The sequence below is a fragment of the Geotrypetes seraphini genome, chromosome 13 (genome assembly GCF_902459505.1).
Source record: "Geotrypetes seraphini chromosome 13, aGeoSer1.1, whole genome shotgun sequence".
NCBI classification, from domain to species: domain Eukaryota; kingdom Metazoa; phylum Chordata; class Amphibia; order Gymnophiona; family Dermophiidae; genus Geotrypetes; species Geotrypetes seraphini.
The window spans coordinates 3,311,015-3,333,554 of record NC_047096.1 but is presented as its reverse complement, the minus strand read 5'-3'; the positions used below and the strand labels follow the sequence as shown (position 1 = coordinate 3,333,554).

General features: G+C 45.7%; 1 protein-coding gene across 2 annotated transcripts; it reads left to right on the top strand.

The window, feature by feature from the left end:
- The first annotated feature begins 1,892 nt into the window (after positions 1-1,892).
- Positions 1,893-12,313, top strand: LOC117347692 (Krueppel-like factor 15). 2 transcript variants are annotated; one of them, XM_033918936.1, is made up of 3 exons: positions 1,893-2,129; positions 4,978-6,029; positions 11,328-12,313. In XM_033918936.1, exons 2-3 carry the CDS (start codon positions 5,065-5,067, stop codon positions 11,500-11,502), a joined length of 1,140 nt encoding a protein of 379 aa, XP_033774827.1. In that variant the 5' UTR covers positions 1,893-2,129; positions 4,978-5,064; the 3' UTR covers positions 11,503-12,313. The 2 variants fall into 2 exon arrangements, with proteins under 2 accessions (XP_033774827.1, XP_033774826.1); XM_033918935.1 differs by having other exon boundaries at positions 1,893-2,134.
- Positions 12,314-22,540: the final 10,227 nt, after the last annotated feature.

Here is a 22,540-nt window from a genome sequence, read left to right as displayed (position 1 = left end):
TGTAATACAAGCAAAGCAGTTTGTATATATTATATGCAGATACGTTCTCTGTTCCTACTGGGCTCACAGTCTAGGTTTTGTACCTGGGACAATGGAGGGTTAAGTGAGTTGCTCAGGGTCCCCCAGGTTCTGGCCCCCCCTGCATTAATCATTAGGGGACTCTTCCACTCCAAGCAATTATGTGCAGTGAAAGTATGAGGAGAGGACCTAGCAGCTGCTTTGTAGATGGTATTGATTGAGGCAGAGTTCGGGAGGGCCACTGTGGTTGCAGCAGCCCTAATCCAGGGATTCTTGGCCCAGTTCTTAGAACATCCATCCAGTCAGATTTTCAGGATACCTGCAATGAAGATGCATGAGATATAGATTTGCAAAAAACTGAAGCAGCACATGCAAAACCAGCTGATGTGTTTTCCTCATAGGTATTCTGAAAACTTGACTGGCTGGGTTGACAACTTTGGAGCTAAAAGAAATATCCACTTGTTCATAGCAAAAGCATATAAGAAACCAGCCAGCTTGCTAGAGTTCATTCTATAACTTGTAAAACCAGTATTTGGCGTTGAGTTGATTTTTCACTCCTTATAAAGTCTAAAATCTGCAGGGCTATCTTGCAAGGATTTACAGTACATGGTAGGAGGTAAAAAGGTATCACAATTCTAGGCAAGAACTTAGATATGACCAAAGCACAATGTTGTGATGATGGAATTGAATGTAGGCTTCGTGTTGCTAAGGCTGATGCTCGCTCGCTCTCCGAGCTGCTAGGAAAAAGATTTTGCAAGAGGAACTTCAGAGGTTCAAAAGAAGATGTCATCAGGAAAGTGATCACCAAATGCAGCTCCCCCACAGTAGCTTCACGTGAAGCAGATCTTCCACGTAATAAGTCACCGTACCAATGGCATATGCTGTTGCGATGATGGAAGATTATCGACCGGAGCTTGATAAGGCAACAACGCTCTGAGATGTTCTAATACAGTGATTTTCAACCCAGCCCTTAAGACCCACCCAGGATCTCTGCAATGAATATGCAAGAGATAAATCGACACATACTACTTCCTTGGTATGAAAATCTATCACATGCATATTCAATGGGTGTATTCTGAAAATCTGACTGGTGAGGGTTTAGCCCAAGGACTGGGCTCACAATAGTATTACCAGATTTTGCCTCAAGCCCCCAGCCCTGCCTTATTCCCTCCCCAAACTTGGTCCCGCACAAACCTTGTATCTTCAGGGCCACATCTGGAGGAAATCCACACAGGCGTGGATGCGCCGTGGTGATGTTGCATCCGTGCATGCGCAGATGCCCTCCAGATGTGGCCCTGATCTCAACACCTTTCAAAACCCAGACAACATAGTAAATGACGGCAGATAAAGACCTGCCCATTAGTTATTCTCATTTTAAAAATCCATGATTAGATTAACTTGTCTCTTCTTTGATATTTCTGGTATTGTCCTAGGATCCAAACGCTGAAGTTGCTGTCCCAGCTCACTCCAGCCTATCCAACCATCCCTACCGTAAAGTCTGGCCAGGTACATTCTCCTATTCCATATTAGTGGAGTTCCCATTGATGCCCATCCTACACCAAATCACCATATATGAGGCACGGACCATGCAGGTCTGTCCAATACTGGCCTTAGATCTTTACTTTACATCCTTCATTTCCTAATTAGAGATCCTCTATTTTTATTCCATCACTGTTTTCCTTGGGAGGGCATTCCAGGCATCTACCATTTGGTTCTATATTAATGCCTTTCAAAGTGCCCGTCTGGCAAAAGCCAGTCTGTTCCTTGTGCGGAGAGCAAGCGCATGCGTGGACCGCCTCCGATTGCGTTAATTTGCATAAGGCCTCGTAGTGAATCGCAGAGCCTTGTTTGTTGGACACAGCATCAGGATCAAACGTTCTGCAGCCACGAGCGCCCTGACGTCAGCGGCAGCTCCTGGGCGAGCCCCTCGCGCTCGTTTTGCCCGCGACCAATGAGCGCGCAGCGATCGGGTCGAGCCTCCCTCGGCCGCCCAATGGCAGGGCGGGGATCGGGCTCGAGCCTCCGCCGGGCTTAGAGTCATGTGAGCGGGAGGCGTGGAAGTGCCAGCATGGAAGGCAGCGGCGCAGAGGCAGCGAGCACCGAGCTGGCAGGTCAGGTAAGAGGCAGCTGGGACCGGGCAGGACCCCAATGGTGGCAGTTAGTTGCGGGCAGCACGCGCTCATTTTCTTTCTTTACGGCAGGAGGCCGCCTGGCTCGTGCCCTTGGGCTCGGGCTGGCGCGTGCTCAGCCTGGGGCTCGAGGGGAGGGGCGCAGGACCAGCGCACGCGGCGTTCTGGCCAATCGGAAGGCGGGGCGCCGCTTCTCGGGTTTGGAAGCTTGGCCTATTAGGACGCGCGCGTTGGGCGTCACGCGAAAAGGCTGACGTGGAGCATAGGCCGGATTGGGGCGGGGCTGCAGCGACGTCACAGAACCGACCCTTTAACCCAGGAGATTTGAGGGTCAGCCCAAGTCTCCTGTTTCCAATAGGGGGAGTGGCTACAGCCTCAGCACCCTGAGGTTATGGGTTCAAACCCCCACAGCTCCTTAGGACAAGTCACTTAATCCCCCCAGGTCCATTGTGAGCCCACTGGGACAAATGCTTGAGTACCGGAATAAATTCCCCAGTATAGAAAATTGAATAAATGAATAGTGTGAAAGGTTTCAGCCTCTGATAACCAGAGCTGGTATTATGATGTCATAATGCCTCATTCCACCAATAAGAGCCAACCTCATCAGTGATGTCACAATGGCTGGATTGTCCTACACTTGGCTCACTTTTACCACACTTTGATTTCTAGATTGGTGCAGTGGTTAAAGCTACAGCCTCAGCAACCTGAGGTTATGGGTTCAAACCCCCACTGCGCCTTGTGACCTTGAGCAAGTCACTTAATCTCCCATTGCCAAAGTACATTAGATAGAATGTGAGCCCACCAGGACAGACAGGGAAAAAATACATGAGTACCTGAATACATTCATGTAAACTGTTACAATTCCCCATACATAGCTTAAAGAACACGGTACTACTTGAAAGGGTCCAGAGAAGAGCGACTAAAATGGTTAAAGGGCTGGAGGAGTTGTCGTACAGTGAGACATTAGAGAAACTGGGCTCCTTCTCCCTTGAAAAGAGGAGACTGAGAGGGGACATGATTGAAACGTTCAAGATAATGAAGGGAATAGACTTAGTAGGGAGAACGAGAGGGCACTCTCTAAAGTTAAAAGGGGATAGATTCCTTACAAACATAAGGAAGTTCTTCTTCACCCAGAGTGTGGTGGAAAACTGGAACGCTCTTCTGGAGGCTGTCATAGGGGAAAACACCCTCCAGGGATTCAAGGCAAAGTTAGACAAGTTCCTGCTAGACCGGAACGTACGCAGGTAAGGCTAGGCTCAGTTAGGGCTCTGGTCCTTTACCTAAGGGCCGCTGCGGGAGCGGACTGCTGGGTACGATGGACCACTGGTCTGACCCAGCAGCGGCAATTCCTATGTTCTTAGTGTGCCAGAGTTTAAAAAAAGTTTGAGAGCCACAAGTTAAATTCTCAAGACAGGTGCTGCTTTTCTGTCACTTTTCCATTGATTTATGTCTCCTTCCTCATCTTATTAATCACTGGTGTATTATGAAAGAGTAGAAAGCTGAAAAATCAAGGAAGTCAGAGATCAAATCCCTCTGTGGCTCCTTGTGATTTTGGACACATCACTTAGGGTTGCCATATGGCTCCAGAAAAAGGAGGATGGATTGAGACATCCAGGTTTTATTTCCATTGCTTTTGAAGGAAGTAAAGCTCAAATGTCTCCTTAGTTTTTGGCCAGTTACTAGTGACCTGAATGGACTACTGGGCTTTGATGGACCTTTGGTCTGACCCAGTAAGGCTATTCTTATGTTCTTACTTTAATCAAGTATAGGACAATCAAGCCATTGTGACATCACTGATGAGGATGGCTCTGAGGCACTGTGGCATTATGACATCACACTCTCAGCTGTGGAATGTTGCTCTCATTGGGGTTCTGGAATCTTGCTATTCTTTGAGATGCTGGAATGCTGTTACTCTTTGGGTTTTGGCCAGGTACTAGTGACCTGAATTGGCCACCGTGAGAACGGGCTACTGGGCTTGAAGGACTATTGGTCTAACCCTGTAAGGCTATTCTTATGACCTCCTGGTAATCCTACACTTAACCCTGCATTGCCTCAGATACAGCCATCAGGGTTCCACTGTAATCAGATATATCTCACCTTGAACTGCTGCTGGACAGGCTTGAGCTCAGTTCAAAGTCCGTTCCTGAGAAATTAACTATTCAGCATGATATCATAAAAACTGTCAATCAGGAGTCGGGCTTTACTTACAGGGGTCCATATTCAGTTTCCAGTGGTACAAGATTTTATTTATAAAGCTAACTAGTGGCCAAATTAGGCTTGGATATTCAGTGGTGGGCCATATCCAGGAACCAGCACGAAAGAATTAGGCCATTGGAGGTAACTGGAAGTTATGCGGTTATGGCTGATATTCCATGTGTTATATCCACATAGAAGAGCCTTAGCCAATAGGGAGAGGAGGAGATAGTGGATGCTGTGGATGGGCCATTTGGCCTTTATCTGCCATCAGGTTTCTATGTTTTAATATGAGAAGTACATGCCTGTGTTTTGGCTATATCCAAACTACGCCCCCACCACTCGCTTGCCACACCCCTATACATCTCTGTATCCCAGCTTTCTATAATCTCTGTTTGCACATTGTACATTATGTGAACCAGATATGTATGTATGACTGTGACCTCTGTATTTACTGTGCTGAGAGTTTCATGATAATACTCAACAAGTGAAATCCTTAGTTCTGAAATATTGGGAGTAATCAAAAATGGCCTTTATTTGCTATCTTCATTCTGTGCAAGGATAATGGAAAATAGGGTAAAATTATTTTTATATTTTGCTATTGACAATAACTAGTGTTCTCCATTCTTCCTTCCAGGTAGTGTGATGATCACTTGGTTTTACCGATTGAGGATTGCCTTCAAGTTTCATTGGCCATCTGTTTAAAGGTCCCCGTGACGAACCGATGGTTTCGCTGAAGCACAGTGAGTCACTAGCCTCAGTGGATCTGTTTCTTTCCTCTGCCAGTGCCTGCCAGAATCCCACGGGTCCATCTGCCATGCTGCTGGAGGACTATGAGCAAGGTTTTCCCAGCCCACGAACTTGTTCAAGCCCTGTGGTGACAGAGAACAGCGGATGCAGCTCGCCTCAGGAGATGGGTTTCTTGGTCTCCACAGTGGTGAACGGGGAAGAGCCCCAGCCAACAGTCTACGAGGCACACTTGAAACTGCCCGATTTCTGCAGTGACATGTCCCGGGACTTCAACCCTACACTAGAGGAGATTGAGGAATTCCTGAAAGAGAAGATGGAGCTGATCAAGGAGGAGTTAAACGAAAACCAGCCAATTGGCGCCAAGCTTGAGATCAAATCAGAGCTTAATGTAGGCGGATCTTGCTCCAAAGCAAGTGAGCAGTGTTCAGCAGCGGTGCCATCGGGAGATGGCACGTCAAGTGAGCAGCAGGCTAGGGATGCTTCACCGAGTGCAGTCAATTGTACGGCAGCACCCACTGGGAGCATTCCAGTCATCCTTCAGATCCAACCCATACAGTTGGCCAACGGAGCTCAGCTCCCACAGACTGCGCTGGGTGGTTCTGGCGTCCGAGTGGCTCAGTTGATTATCAGCATGCAGGGCCAAAGTGTCACAGTCATCCCCCAGGCCGCTCCTTCCCCTACGGCTGTCACGGACCAAAAGTATGTGCGGATAGCTCCACTACCTGTCACGATGAGGCCGCTGACCCTAGGGAATAATGTGTTTGGGATGGAGGGAGCACAGAAGCTCCCCAGAGTCTCATCTTCAGTTATCCGGGTGCACAAGTGCAGCCACCCTGGCTGTAACAAGATGTACACCAAGAGTTCGCATCTGAAGGCGCATTTCCGGCGACACACAGGGGAGAAGCCTTATGTGTGTGTGTGGCCTGACTGTGAATGGAGGTAAGACATCGATTTATATGTACCTAGCCAGCTCTGATCCACTGGGTACATGTACCGGTCTTTAAAAATTAATTCCAATAAAATTAAGAGCGATTCTTTGCTTTATAATAAGGCTGGCTTTTGTGGAGATTTCTCTTAAATTCTTTGGCGTCATCTTAGATTCCACTCTTGAGTATGGAGAGACATATAAATGAAATAGTCCAGAAAGCTTTCTTTAAATTTAAGTTACCTTTTTGGACACTTCTCATCCGAGAACGGTTTTGCAGGCAGAAATCACAAGTCAATTAGATTACCGCACCATTGTTTTCTTAGGGCTCCCTGACCCACAAATTCGACAGTTACAGTGTGCGTGAAATGCGGCAGCTAAACTTATTTTAGGGGTCAGGTCTACGGATCGTGCCACCCCATTTTTGATTAAGTTGCATTGAATGCTGTTTGCTTTCAAACTTCTACATGAATTAATGGCCGCTTTACTCAGCAACTAGAACGCCTTGTTCTGTTCAGGAAATTAGGCTGAATATACCCTCCATGTCAGTGTGTCGAAAGGCCAGAAGTAGGCATAGATCTTTGGTAGGAGCTGTGGAGCAAACGACTGAAAGAGATCAGGAGCATCTCCTGTTATACCACCTTTCAGGCACATTAGTTTGTGCAATTTCTTGAAGGACCCTGAGCTCAGAGTTAGAAACAAACTTGTGGGATCTGCGTTTTCTTCTTTTTGGCTGTGATCACCTAGAGCAGCATCTCTCAAACTGTGTCACGGCCAATGGTGTGCCCCGAAGAGATTCCAGAATTTTGCTTTATTTTAAAAAAATTCCCTTCATAAGTATACACTAGAATAGATGACATGTACGTCGCGTACGCAAGAGTCTTTCAATGTTATGAGCGTCTGTGTGCGTAAGGATACAACCGCCCAGACAAGCATCATTCTTTGACGTGATTGGTCCTTGAAAACTAATGGCAAGTCTTTTTATTTTTTTATGCGGTAGTTATCCTAACAAAGTGATCAAGGCTTTGTTACCGTTTGGATCTTCCTATCTTTGCAAACTTGGATTTTCAGGTCTGATAGAAATTGAACCGAAAAAAAAAGAGAATGACCGAGATGGTGGATGATGATATGCGTTTTAGCTTGTCGACTATTGAGCCACATTTTGAGTTAATTTGCACTCAAAAACAAGCACATCCATCCAGGGCCAGATTAATGGATAGGCCCAGTAGGCACATGCCTAGGGCCCAAAGTAGTCAGGGGGGACCACTAAAGGACGACTTACCATGCCAATTTTTTTTCCAGACGGCAACGGGCCCCCCTCCACGGCAATGGGCCCCCACTCGACGACAACAACAACACATGCCGACCGACACCCCCCTGGCATCGACAGACGACAATGTGACCTCCTACTGGTATCAACTGCAACGTGGCCAACTCAGCTGAGTTGAGAAGTGTCCCCAAAAAATTGGCATGGTAAGTCGTCCTTTAGTGGGCCCCCCTGAATATTTTGGGCCCTAAGCACATGCCTACTGGGCCTATCCATTAATCTGGCCCTAGATGGATGTGCTTGTTTTTGAGTGCAAATTAACTCAAAACGCGGCTCAATAGTCGACAAACAAACACTCATATCATCATCCACCATCTCGGTCATTCTCTTTTTTTTTCGGTTCAATTTCTATCAGACCTGAAAATCCAGGTTCGCAAGAAGGTCCTGCGATGAATGCGTCTGCCAGTCCATCCCCCTCCCACGTCACTTCTTCCGGCAGACGCAGTCATCTCGGGATCTTCATAGAACTGAGCTGGCTGTGTAGCCTTTGATGCTGGGGGGGGGGGGGGAAGGAGGCCGTGTTGCCATCTGTTGATGCCGGGGAGGAGGGCCGGTGTTGTCTTTGATGCCGAGTGGGGCCCGTTGCTGGGAGGGGCCTGTTGCCGTTGCTGGGGGAGGGGGCATTTCCGTTGCCCTGTGGAAAGGGTGGTGGAGGGAGAGAAAGGGGGCAGATGCTGATGGAATTGGTGTGCAGGGAAAGGGGGAAGACATAAGGGGGAAGGATACTGGATGGAATTGTGTTGGAGGGAATAGAGGGGGGCTGATGCTGATGGAAGTGGGGGTAAGGGAGAGGAGAGAGTGAAATGCCAGACCATGGGGGTGTGGGAGAGGGAAGGGGAGGAGAGGAGAGAGATGCCATACCAGTGGGGGTGAAGGGAAAGATGGAAGGGGGAGGCTTACAGTTTCTGGAAGTGGCATAGAAGGACAGAAGATGAAAGGAGGAGAGTGACAAGAAAATGAGAGCAGAAACCAGAGAAGACAAAGGTAGAAAAAAAAAAATTTCTGATTATTTATTTTTTTGCTTTAGGGAACATGCATCGCTGTTTCTGTGGTATAGTCCAGCTTCTTGGTGGTTCAATTTAACCTTTGTCTATGTATTTATATTTTATCCCCCCTTTTACAAAACTGTAGAGCATTTTTTTTAGCACCGGCTGTGGTGGTAGCAGCTCATGCTTAGAATTCTATGAGTGTCAGAGCTGTTACCACTGTGGCTAAAAACCACATTACAGTTTTGTAAAAGGGAACATAAGAACATAAGCAATGCCTCTGCTGGGTCAGACCTGAGCTCCATCGTGCCTAGCAGTCCGCTCCCGCGGCGGCCCAACAGGTCCAGGACCTGCGCAGTAATCCTCTATCTATACCCCTCTATCCCCTTTTCCAGCAGGAAATTGTCCAATCCTTTCTTGAACCCCAGCACCGTACTCTGTCCTATTACGCCCTCTGGAAGCGCATTCCAGGTGTCCACAACACGTTGGCTGTCCTGCTTCTTCCATTTCCTGCCTGTTCACTTACCCAGCGCTCCTGGCAATTAATGAGTTTTAAAGCTGCTTCTGTTGGCTGTTTCCCCTCCACTCCAGCACACATCTGCCTTTCTCGTGAAAAGCTGGCCTTCATGCTGAAATCGCACTTGCACGCTCATAAATTAGTTCCTGATCCCCCTGAAAAATTGTCACTATGCAGAAAGGAAGGAGCCAGAGCTGGAAGACTCTCAGCACTTGTTACATTGTTGTCTTTTTAAGTTGAATATTTTACTTTCTTGCTTGCTGCTCTCAAAAAGATACAATGTGGCCAGTAGAGAGATTTCCCCAGAGAATGGTAAATGGAAACTCCCCGAGAATAAGACCAAAAGACGCATTAGGGCTTATTTTCAGGGGATGCCTTATTTTTCCATGTCGGGGTGGAGTTGGGGGGATTGTTTGGTAGGGTTCAGGGGATGATGGGACCAGCGGCAGGAGGGAATGGGCATCCTTCCTGCTTTGGACTGTGTCGGGAGGGTTCGCCGTTGTGGCAGGAGAAATTGGGCACTCTTCCTGCCCCGGACATTCATGGGGGGTGGGGGTGGCTACAGGGGTCGATTTTAACTGTGGCTTATTTTTGGAATAGGGCTTATGAGCATCTTGAAAAATCATGCTAGGGCTTATTTTCTGGTTAGGTCTTATTTTGGGGGGTGCTGGTGGAGTAACTTCTCTGCACATCTCATGGTAGTGACCAGAACCTGCCTTGCAGTAACTGGGTGTCTGGCAGAATTTGGCCAGATGCACTGTGCAACTTTCAAACTCACAATGAGAGGGACATGCCCTCTGTGGAAATGAATTTCCAGTTCACATTCCCATTGGCATGGAAACCAATCCTTTAAAAGTGTCGGGGCCTCTTTAAGAAACTCTTCCAAAGGTTGCCTTTTTTTTTGTTGGAAAGAATGGATCAGGGTAGGGTAAAGGTCTCCTTCATGTTTTCTGATTTAAAATACTTTGGAATGTACTGCGTTACCTTAAAATGGGGGGTGTCCAACCTCGGCCCGTGCCAGGTCAGGTTTTCAGGATTTCCCCAATGAATATGCATGACTCGAGATCTAGTTGCATACAATGGAAGCAGTGCATGCAAATAGATCTCATGCAAATTCATTGAGGAAATCCTGTAAACCTGACTGGATTGTGGCCCTCGAGGCCCTGCCTTAAAAGGAAAGTGATCAATTGCATTTCTTGTGCTGTGATGTATGGCGCACACTGCCAGTTCCTCCTCTGATTGAGTCCAGTGACCACTGACACTCTTTTCCTGGCCACCAGAGTTCTTGGAAACAGATTCCTCATCCCCTAACGCAGTCACATTCTACTGAGTCATCTGTCTCTTACGGTACAAGGAACGGAGACTGAAGGGAGCAAGTAGTCCTTCTTTTGAGGATGTATGTCCGGGTGGGGGGGGGGGGGTCCGGATGGCTTTTCAAAATCTAGCACTTTGTCCGCGGGAACAGGAAGTCTCTGTAGAGAGGTGGCTTCTGGGACAAGCCGACGGCAGCAGACTCATGTTGCTGTCAGCCTGAAGAAAATGGAATTGCAGCACGGGAGAGAGCCACTGGGTTGATTGTAAGCTGGCCCTGGGGGTCTAGGCCAGGTGCAAGACAAGGGATTTGATGGGTTGGGATGGGGATAGGGTCAGTGGCGCAGTGAGGGTGCCCCTCCTCCGACCCCCCCTTCACTTTTTAACTTCTTTGGCGTGAGCAGCAGGCCCATGTTGGTGTCAGTTCGCCCTTACATCACTTCCTAGGTGCGGGTCCCGGAAGTGACGTCGGAGAGAGCGCCAATGCCTGCGTGGGGGGCAACCTCGCGCCGGGGAAGTAAAAAAAGTATGGGGAAGGCAAGTGGCATATGTGCGGCAAGGAGATGAGCAGGGGTCCGCGCCTTTAGGAAGATGCGTCTGGGGCAGACCGCCACTGGGAGATCAATTATGCTCTAGTATTGAGAGAACATAAATTCTGATATTTTAGAGGAGGGCCCCCAACTTAGGACCCCCAAACGTCTGTCGATTTGTCACAGACCCTAACATTTGCAATGGTGAATCTTATTGTGCCGCAACTCAAGAATTTTCCTACAGGTTGAGTTCTGTCTGCTTATTGGAAACCGAGGGAGGGAGAAAGGGAAGGGCAGAGTCCATTGATAATTCCCACCTGCAGGAAAATCTCTGGACTGCGGATTCTCAAAGTTTCCACTAGTCTCTGCTAGAGTTGCACATGGGACTGTCTTTCGCTCTCTGCCTTGCTATGCTTTCTTTGGGAAGACCAGGAAAAGTAACATGTTTACGTGCAAATTCTCTCTTTCCATGGGCCATTCTTAGATTTGAAAAAAAATGAGTCCAGTGGCACAAAACTTCTGGTGACGCCACTGCATCAGAATCAGTTTTGGCTCCTCTTGGGCATCTTGCGAGGGGCTCTGGCTTGAGCGGGGCTGGACTTGGCCATTCACCTTTAACCTGGCTGTGTTTCCTTTGGTAGGTTTTCCCGCTCTGATGAACTCTCCCGACACAAGAGGTCTCACTCGGGCATCAAACCCTACCAGTGTGCCATGTGCGAGAAGAAATTTGCACGCAGCGATCATTTGTCCAAACACATGAAGATCCACCGGGGCCAGCATAGCACAGGCACCAGGACACTGAGGACCAGTAGCTAGCCTACAAAACAAGAATGTTGCTTTGGGTTGAGAAATTTAGGTTGCTGCAAACTGTGGACAGTCCCTAGGCCTACCTCAGCTCACGGACCTTTGCCTTAAGACATAACCTCTGGTGGGTGGAGGGCTGGTTAGGAGGCTTGAGATAATGGAAGCACGCTTAGATAGGAGTGATAGAGATTCCCCTTATTGCATTCTTTTGAAATGGTTTTTTTGGGGGGGCGGGAGAACAGGACTCATTGTCAGACGTGGTCAAACCCAAAGCCCTTCTAACCCAATGTCTTGTCTCGATGGTGGTAAATAGCATGGTCCCCCTCACGCTCAGTTGAGTTGTAGGGATGTATTGAATCTGGGGTGACATCCCTCCCTGGCTTTTGTTAAACAGACTGTGACGGATCCTTCATAGTGCATGAAATATTTAATATTCATGTTAGTACATGCTTCCAGGGTGTATTCCCTCAACAAGGAGCAGCCATTGTGCTGCAGAACAAAATGTGAGTCAGAGAACCTGAGTAACCAGCGTCCTGCAGGCTTTAGACATGTAGCAGAAGCAGAGACTCCCAAACTGCAAAAGACACTGGGCTAGATTCACTAAAGCTCACCTTGTTGGGTGATCCGTGGTCGAGTCATGCCGGTTGACTGCGCGTCCTCATGCAAAATAATTTGATCGGAGGTACGCCCCACAGCAACCCCATGGATCGCTGCGGAGCAATCCAGATGCATGCGCAGACCGCACAAGGAGGGTGGGGGGTGGCTGCAGTTTTGAGTGGACAGAATACGCTTTAGCCGGGACAGAACACGCTTTAGCCGGGGCAGAACACGCTTTAGCCGGAACAGAACACGCTTTAGCCGGGACAGAACACGCTTTAGCCGGGACAGAACACGCTTTAGCCGGGACAGAACACGCTTTAGCCGGGACAGAACACGCTTTAGCCTGGACAGAACACGCTTTAGCCGGGACAGAACACGCTTTAGCCGGAACAGAACATGCTTTAGCCGGAACAGAACATGCTTTAGCCGGAACAGAACACGCTTTAGCCTGGACAGAACACGCTTTAGCCTGGATAGAACACGCTTTAGCCAGGACAGAACACGCTTTAGCCGAAACAGAACACGCTTTAGCCGGGACAGAATATGCTTTAGCCGGGACAGAACATGCTTTAGCCGGGACAGAACACGCTTTAGCCGAAACAGAACACGCTTTAGCCGGGATAGAACACGCTTTAGCCGGGACAGAACACGCTTTAGCCGGGACAGAACACGCTTTAGCCGGGACAGAACACGCTTTAGCCGGGACAGAACACGCTTTAGCCGGGACAGAACACGCTTTAGCCAGGACAGAACACGCTTTAGCCGGGACAGAACACGCTTTAGCCGGGACAGAATATGCTTTAGCCGGGACAGAACACGCTGCAGATGGAACAGAACATGCTCTTAACCCACGGGCTTGCCCTGCAGGGACAGGGAGGCAGAAAGCAGGAGAGTCGGCAGTGATTGCTCCTCAGCAGTCGCTTATTTTTGGATCGGCCAGCCCAGTGTTCCTTCTTCTGTTATAGTGAATCGTTGCCATTTCTCCTCATTTGCATGGGCGGATCGGATGGGGTGGGAGGTTGATCGGCCAGGAGGTTAGTGAATGGGGTCGGAGAAGGCTCGCAAAGCTTAGTGAATCTAGCCCACTGTAGCTAATAACAGCATGGCAGCATGCATGACCACAGAGACCAGTAATGATTTATTCCTTGGATCTAAAGCAGTTAGCTTATCCGAGTTTAAAAAAGGTTTGGATAACTTCCTAAAAGAGAAGTCCATAAGCCATTATTAAGATGGATGTGGAAAAATGCACTGCTCAGTCCTAGGATAAGCAGCATCAAATCTGTTTTATTACTTGGGATCTTGCCAGGTACTTATGACCTGGAATGGTCACTGCTGGAAACAGGATACTGGGCTTGATGGACTTGGGATCTGTTCCAGTAAGGCAGCTCTTATGTTCTTATGCCTGAGAAGCACAAAGATTCCCTAGAGTTGAGGAAGTGAAAGACAATACAGAGGTCTGCTGGGGTCTGTGGCAATGTTCCCTCTAAGCTGTGCCCTTGTGCGCGCGCACAAATTAAAATAGCACGCAAAAAAAAAAAAAAAAATTTTTTTTGCCTAAAATGATTTTCACTGCTAAAATGAAATGTTGCAGAAGACCAGCTCTTCCGATTTCCCATTTATCACATTTATTGAAGCGCTATAATATAAATTTTAAGTCATTCACGTGATTCCGTTATCTTTGGCAGTTGAACTTGACACGTCACGTGCCCCATAGGGTCATAGCCTATGGCCCATAGGATATGAAACACTTCCGATTCTTTGACTTCCTGAAGTTCCGCCATATTGTTTATTTTGTGGAATCGTAGTGTGCAGCGTGGTACTGCGGTTGTATAACTGTATTCGTTTATTAAATTGCAACCAGATATAACTCTTAAAATGTCTAAACCGCGAATGGTGAAAAGTGTAAAACGCAAGAGAGCTGCAACAGCTTTTAGGCCTGAATGGCTTGAAGAAATTGTTGACACGGAAACATCGGAATCTCGAAATACAATGTGTGTTCGACTGTGTGAAATATTTACCTATGACAAAGACGATGGAGTTGTGTGTTGTTATTGTCAAGATGCCAAAGCAACTGGAAAATTCTCTACTGGAAAAATATGGGATGATGTTTGGGAACTGGATTTTCTGAAACGCCATCTATCAAGTAAATCTCATACCGACAGTATTAGGAAACTCAGAAGTAAAAATCCGAATTTAAGAGGGGGACTGGTTAACATGTTGCTTGAAAGCCCAACCAAAAAAGAAAACAGGTAAATTAGTAATGAACGGAAGCGTTCCAGTCCTGATGAAATTAAGGTTCTTGTCGACAGTGTTGTGCTGGCCACTAAGATGAATATCTCAATGCTCTCTGTTCAAGATATCAATGAGCACATGGCGAAATATGTTAGTATACCTGATAGCTGGAGAAGCAAAAACTATGTGTTTGAATTTCTTGGAATTATCAATGGCATCGTGCAAGATGATCGTATGGCAGACATTAAATTAGCAACGTATCATACATTAATTGGTTGATGAAAGCACAGACATTTCTGTCAACAAGTACTTAATACTCTACTTTAAGTATCGGCCAGTCAATTCAAATGAGTATAGGACATCATTTGATGGGATGCTACAGTTGGAAGCATGTGATTCTACATCAATAGTAACAGCAATTAAGGAATTCTATAGGAAACATGAACTTGACCTGAATAAAATGGTTATATTCACCTCTGATGGTGCCTCTGTTATGTTGGGCAAAATAGATGGTGTTGCAGCACAGCTGAGAAAAAGACATTCCACATTTAGTGCAGCAACATTGTGTTGCACATCGGGAAGATTTTGGACTTTCTGATTCATGGAAAGAAGTAAAATTGATGAAAGAAGTAGAAACTGTAATGAGAACTGTGTACACGGTGTTCTGTCGGTCTTCTACTAAACGATGCAAATTTCAAGAAATAGCAGATGCATCTGAATGTGAACCAATTGCTTTCAGACTTCTGATTGAAGTGCGCTGGTTATCTAGACACTTTGCACTTAAAGCAATTATTCGAAATTATGATCCCATGTTAAAATATTTTGAAGAAGACAAAGATAATGATCCTATTGCAAAGTACTACTATAAGAAGCTGAACAGTGAACAATTTCATATTATACTTGAAGTTTTGAATGATGTCTTATCAGAACTGGCTTCCTTAAATATGGCATTTCAAAAACGTGGTTTGACACCATTGGAAGCTTATCATCTTGCACAGGGTAAATTGAACAAACTTCGAATGCAATACTTAGGCGACAAGGTTAAGTGGAGTGATAAAGTCAACAGTCTTCTTGACAACAGGATAAGGTCTGGAGAAAAAGTTTCATTGGATGCTAATTCCATATTAACCTTCATCAACATCCTATGTTTGCGTCTGGGTGAAAGATTTCCTGAAAATGAAGTTGAGGAATGGTCTGCTTTTGACTGTACAGCAATATCACAATGCAACTTTGACTTTGGAAATGGACATATCAGATCTCTTTGTTTAAAGTATAAACAATTTCTTCCGAAGGAAAATGTTATTATTCAGCAATACAATGACTTTAAATTCCTTGTTGCAGAAAAAATCAAAAGCAATCTGATAAACAGCTTTCCAGATATGACGAAATTTGCATTTCAGAATGATCAATTTGCAGATTTAGCAAAATTGATGGACATTGGTGCCACATTCTTAGCATCTAATTCAGATTGTGAGCGTGGTTTTAATCTAATGAACAATTTGAAGACTAAACAAAGGAATCATTTACATTTAGAGCATTTGGAAATGCTGATGCGTGTTAAGAGTCACCTTCAAGATGGAGGCTCAACAGATCTTGACAGAATTTATTCGGACTGGATAAATATGAAAGATCGCAGGGAAAAACTTTGAAAACTAAATTGCTGTTATTTTCTAAATTTTAAGTATAAAGTACAATGATACCTTATTTATAGGTAGCGCTCAATTAAACATTTCAATGAAACATAATTTATGTTTATTGAAATGAGACTTTATGTTACATAAAGTGTAACTAACATAAAGTGTAACTAAAATTACATTGTGTTTTTGTTAATTCAGACTAAACTCAAAGACCTGCCCATAAATGCCCATAACTGAACTCCGGGCCCTCTAGCAATCATTTTTATAGTGCACACAAATTTAGTTTTTCTTTAAAATGTGCACAGATGAAATTTTTTGCGCACACAGCCTATGAAAAATTAGAGGGAACATTGGCCTGTGGTACTGAACCAGGGGTAAATGAGGCAGAGACTGCAAGGGCCTCAGCATCCTTTTCTGTGGTTAGATTGGTTTTGTGACTCAAAGGCAGGCCTCAGCATGGCACTAGGCAGCCATTCAGCCACCACACTAGCTCCTGTAACTTTTTTTTTTTTTTTTTTTTTTAATTTCACTTAAAGGAACATTTAGGTAACACCTCCCACCTTAATGTTAAAGGAGAGAGGGCAATTTTGCTGGGGTTTGATGTCATCCATCCTTTTCTGTGGTCAGTGGAACCTGGGTTCCTAGAGTAACTCTGGAACAGAGGGTAAAGGGTGCTCATGCAGTTGGAAAGTTCAATAATTTGCACTTTTAACCAGAATAAGACAAGATCGGAGAGGGGTTTTATCCCACCTCATTTTTACATGGGAGAGGTTTCATATATCCAGCCTCAAAGCTCAAGGAGACATCTTACTGTACAGTAAAACTTGCTTCTGGTATTATTTTGGAACTCAATGGCCCCATTTGCAACTGATACAATGCATGAATTTCTATTCCTTAGTACAACTTCCTCCTCTGTTTGTTTGTTTTATTGATTTTCAAGTTGATGTGGACTAACCCAATCGTCCTTGTTCTGTAATTATTTTCTGGGCTGTACACCAGGTCCTGTCTACAAAGTGGAGGACATATGAGTGGTTGCTGCAGATGGGCAGACTGGCTGGGCCATTTGGCCTTTATCTGCCATCATGTTTCTATAACAGGGGTAGGGCACTTCGGTCCTCGAGAGCCATATTCCAGTCGGGTTTTCAGGATTTCTCCAATGAATATGCATGAGATCTATTTGCATGCACTGCTTTCAATGCATATTCATTGGGGAAATCCTGAAAACCCAACTGGAATACGGCTCTCGAGGACCGGAGTTCCCTACCCCTGTTCTATAAGCATAACGCTCTATGACCTCACAATGCAGGTCTAAAGAGCCTTGACCTATAGGAAAAGGAGATGCAAATGTTAAGAGCCTTAGCCAATAGGGAGAGGAGAAGATAGTGGATGCTGCGGATGGACCATTTGGCCTTTATCTGCCATCATGTTTCCATGTTTCTCTGTCTGAGCTGACTTTTTGGGAGGTTGCTGCCAGAAGGTTTCCACTCACTCTCTTTTTCTCTACAGTACAAATCTATTTGTACATATTTCTGCAGTTTCAGTAAATCCTGCCTGATTTGTGTTTAACAAAATGTGAATAGGGATGGAGGAGTAATAGGCCCTGATGGATTTTCAGAGGATTGTGTTCATGAGGAGCTAGCTAAAATAAAGGTAGATGGGGCCAGTGTACATCCGAGGGTGCTGAAGGAACTTAGGGAAGTTCTCGTGGCTCCACTGATTGACCTTTTCAATGAGTCTCTAGAGTCGGGAGTGGTATCGGAGGACTGGAGAAGGGCGGATGTGGTCCCTCTCCACAAAAGTGGAAGAAAGGAAGAAGTAGGGAATTAACAGGCCAGTAATAAGTCTGACTTCTGTGGTAAGCAAATTAATGGAAACGTTTTTAAAACAGAGAATGGTGAAATTTCTGGAAATCTGTGGATTACAGGACTGGAGGCAACATGGATTCACTAGAGGTAGGTTTTGTCAGATAAATCTGATCAATTTATTTGACTGGGTGACCAGAGAATTGGATAGAGGATGTGGTGCATTTAGATTTTAGTAAAGCCTTTGACAGTGTTCCACACAGATGTCTAATAAATAAACCGAGTGCCCTTAGGATGGGTTCCAAAGTGACGGGAACTGGTTGAAAGCGACAGAGGGTAGTGATCAATGGAGATCGCTCTGAGGAAAGGGATGTTACCAGTGGTGTGCCTCAAAGTTCTGTTCTTTTTAACATTTTTGTAAATGATTTTGCTGAAGGGTTGTCGGGTAAGATTTGCCTCTTTCCAGATGATACCAAAATCTGCAATAGAATAGACACGTCAGTTGATGTGAATAATATGAAGAAAGACCTGGCTAAGCTTGAAGAATGGTCTGAAATTTGGGAGCTAAAATGTAATGCTAAGACATGCAATGTCATGCATTTGGGCTGCAAAAACCCAAGGGAACGGTATAGTTTGGGGGTGAAAAACTTATGTGCAAGACGGAAGAGCGGGACTTGGGTGTGATTTGTATGTGATGATTTTTAGGTGACCAAACAGGTTGAAAAGGTGATGGCGAAAGCTAGAAGGATGCTAGGTTGCTTAGGGAGAAGTATGGCCAGTAGAAAAAGGAGGTATTGATGCCCCTGTATAAGACTATGGTGAGACCTCATTCAGAATATTGTGTACAATTCTGGAGACCTTCAAAAAGATATAGAAAGGATGGAGTCGGTCCAGAGGAAGGCTACTAATCTAATCTAATCCTTAGGTTTGTATACCGCATCATCTTCATGTTCGTAGAGCTCGACGCGGTTTGGTGTGTGGTCTTTCTGATAAGGCGTAGGGGACAGACTTAAAGATCTCAATCTGTATACTTTGGAGGAAAGGCGGGAAAGGGGAGATATGATAGAGACATTTAAATACCTACATAATGTAAATGTCGAGTCTCTTTCATTTGAAAGGAAACTCTGCAATGAGAGGGCATAGGATGAAGTTAAGGGGTGATAGGCTCCGTCTTAATCTAAGGAAATACTTTTTTACAGAAATGCTGGTAGATGCATGGAACAGTCTCTCAGAAGAGGTGGTGGAGACAGAGACTGTGTCTGAATTCAAAAGGGCCTGAGATAGGCATGTGGGATCTCTCAGAGAGAGAAAGAGATCATGGTTACTGCGGATGGGCAGCTCTATGACCTCACAATACAGGTGTAAAGAGCCTTAGCCTATAGGAGGAGGAGATGCAAATGTTAAGAGCCTTAGCCAATAGGGAGAGGAGGAGATAGTGGATGTTGTGGATGGGCCATTTGGCCTTTATCTGCCATCATGTTTCTATGTTTAATACTAGTTCAGGTGTTACGCCTTGTTAATTTTTACCATTAAATGTTCTTGAGGGAAAATCCGGCACCCTTCAGTGAACGTGTGCATTTACTTTTAAAACTCATGCAACTATGACCACAAACACAGAAGGTTGGCCTAGGATTTGCATTCTCTAGAGGCACATCCAGTAGGCTGTCAGCTGGTACTGATGACTCTCCTCTTCTCCCCCACCAGCAAAGGGACAGGTTCAGGGACCAGCTGGAGGGCCTCCGCGCATGTATGGATGTTGATGTGATGACATCATAGAAACATAGAAAATGATGGCAGAAAAGGGCCATAGCCCATCAAGTCTTCCCACTCTACTCACCCCCCCCCCCTAATTCTACCCTCCTAGAGATCCCTCCCCTAATGACCCATCCCTTAACCCATCCCTCCCCTAATGACCCATCCCCTTAACCCTGCCCTCTTAGAGATCCCACATGGGCATCCCATCTACTCTTAAAATCAGGAATGCCGCTGGCCTCGATTACCTGCACCGGTAGTTCATTCCAATGAGCAACCACTCTTTCAGTGAAGAAATACTTCGTGGTGTCGCCATGAAATCTCCCACCCCTAAGTTTTAGCGGATGCCCTCTTGTGGCCGAGGGTCCTTTGAGAAAGAAGATGATATCTTCCACCTCGATGCAACTGGTGATATATTTAAAAGTCTCAATCATGTCTCCTCTCTCCCTACGTTCTTCGAGAGAGTATAGCCGCAATATATTCAGCCTCTCCTCATATGCGAGATCCCTGAGCCCCGAGACCATCTTGGTGGCCATCCGTTGAACCGACTCGACTCTCAGCACATCTTTACGGTAATGTGGCCTCCAGAATTGTACACAGTATTCCAGATGAGGTCTCACCATGGCTCTGTACAATGGCATTATGACCTCGGGCTTCCGGCTGATGAAACTTCTGCGGATACAACCCAACATTTGTCTTGCTTTGGATGAAGCCTTCTCAACTTGATTGGCAGTTTTCATGTCTTCACTAATGATAACTCCTAAATCTCGTTCTGCTGTAGTCCTAGCTAAGGTCTCACCATTCAAGGTGTAAGTTCTGCACGGATTTTTGCTGCCAATGCGCATGACCTTACATTTTTTGGCGTTGAAGCCCAGCTGCCAGGTTGAGGACCAATGTTCCAACAAAAGCAGGTCCTGTGTCATACTGTCGGACAGATTGTATTTACTTACTATGTTACATAGTTTGGCGTTATCAGCGAATAATGTTATTTTACCTTGAAGCCCCTGAGTTAGGTCCCCTAAGAATATGTTGAAAAGGATTGGGCCCAAGACATCATCACATCAATGTACGTGCACTTCCAGGTGTCTTCCGGCCGAGGCACCAAGTTTAGTGTGCCCCGATGCCGAAAAGTTTGCAGGATGCTGGTGTAACCAATAGAAGGGCACAGTGAATTTGGAGAATGCAAATCCTTAGGCCAACCTTCAGCCATGCAACTCTCCCCTTCCCCCAAGACAGCTTAAGACCTTCCCCTTCCCATGTCCAGCATCTCCCTTTCTCTCCCCTCCCATCAGCTGTCCAATATCTCCTCTCCTCTTCCTGCTCTAGGGCCTACTTCCACCTCCAATATTCAGCAACTTCCTTTTTCTCTCCTCATTTCTACCCCTCCAGAAGTCTAGAGTCTTCCTTTCTCTTTGTGCTAGTAGGACTACCTCCCTCCCATGTCCCTTTCTTCCCCCTCCCAGAAGCTGTCTAGTATCTCCCCCTATCTTTGTGCTATCCACCTCTATGCTGACATCAACCATACATACCTTCGCCACCAGCTTTTACAATCTTTAAAATTCTGCAAAGTCCTGCAGACTTAATTTTTTCGTACAGCACAATATTATTGCTGTCTTTAATTTTGATAGCATAGTTTGGTTGCCTTGTTAGTCCACGTTAATAGACAGAAAAAATAAATAAACCAAAAGAAAAAATAATAAGATGATTCATTTATATTGCCCTGACTTGTGGAAGAAGGTTCTGGCCTCTGAAAGCTAGTGAAAACAATGTACTTAGTTCAATAAAAAATGGTATCATCTTTTTCTTTTCTTTCTATGTATTAACCATTAAATGATTTATCATTTACCCCCTTTACAAACCATAGCATGGATTTTAGTGCCAGCTGCGGTGGTAACAGTTCTGACGATGAGAGTTGCAGCTATTACCATTGCAGAAAACACTAAAAACCACACTGATTTTGTAAAAAAAAAAAAAAAAAAAGAGTGGGGGTTAATTTTTTGTGCAGGGTTTCTAATTATATCCATCATATTGTTGTCACCCTCATATCCTTAGCTGTCTCTAAGCCGCCTCACCCAGGTCTCCCTTTCTCTTGAACCCCATCTCAGGCTTCTTTGTGGCCTGACTCACTCATTGCTAATCTCCTTTCTCCCTCCTCATCCCCCTCTTTCTGTCGGGGCAGAAGCCTGTGACCACTCGGAGGTTGTGGTCCTCATGTGTGCAGTTTTTCACTGGAGCAAGGGCTCAAAGAAAGAAAGGCCACCTCTCATGCTACCAAACTGCACAGAAAGTGTAAACACGGCAGAAGCGAGTTCCAGGATCCTATCTGGAAGAGAGTAACAGGAACACAAAGAAATCAAAAGAGGCCTTTGGTGATTTTCCAAGAGCAAAATTGTGCAACACTCAAGAAACCGTAGAGGAGACAGAGGCACTGCCTTTTGCCTACGTGTACTGTAAGTTCCTGAACTTGCTGTGACAGAAACATTTCCTCAGGTTTCACAGGACCAAAATCTTCCACGTTTAAATTCCCGGAGCATCTCTTACAATACCAGCATTGTCGCAGAAGCTGTCAAACAGCTCTAAAAGCTTCAGAATTAATACACGGGAATCCTCTGGTAGATGCTTTGTGCCAAGATGGAGCAGCATAGTTCAAATCAAAGCACTCCATTGTCCAGGCCAGGCTGTTATTGATTCCCAAGATCAGCTTCTGCTTCTTGAGGTGCCTGGGATCCTGGAGCCCCTGAGAGGAGGAATCCCAGCCCTTGAACCAGGGTTGTAGGAGAAACTGGTGTATGAATTGTGATTGCAGAGGTTGCGGTAACTGCAAGAACCATGGGTAGGCAGCACAGATACAGAGGAGGGGAGTGGAGCTAGCTGCCAATGAAGACTCAACCGAGGCCAATTCTGACTGGAAATTCAAAATGGTGGGTGGGAGATGCTGGCCAAAAAAGGTTTTAGACACCAAAAAGGAAGCCCAAGGAGGCCTCAACGATGAGACAATCAAGGCACAACAAAGGAGTTGTGAAGATG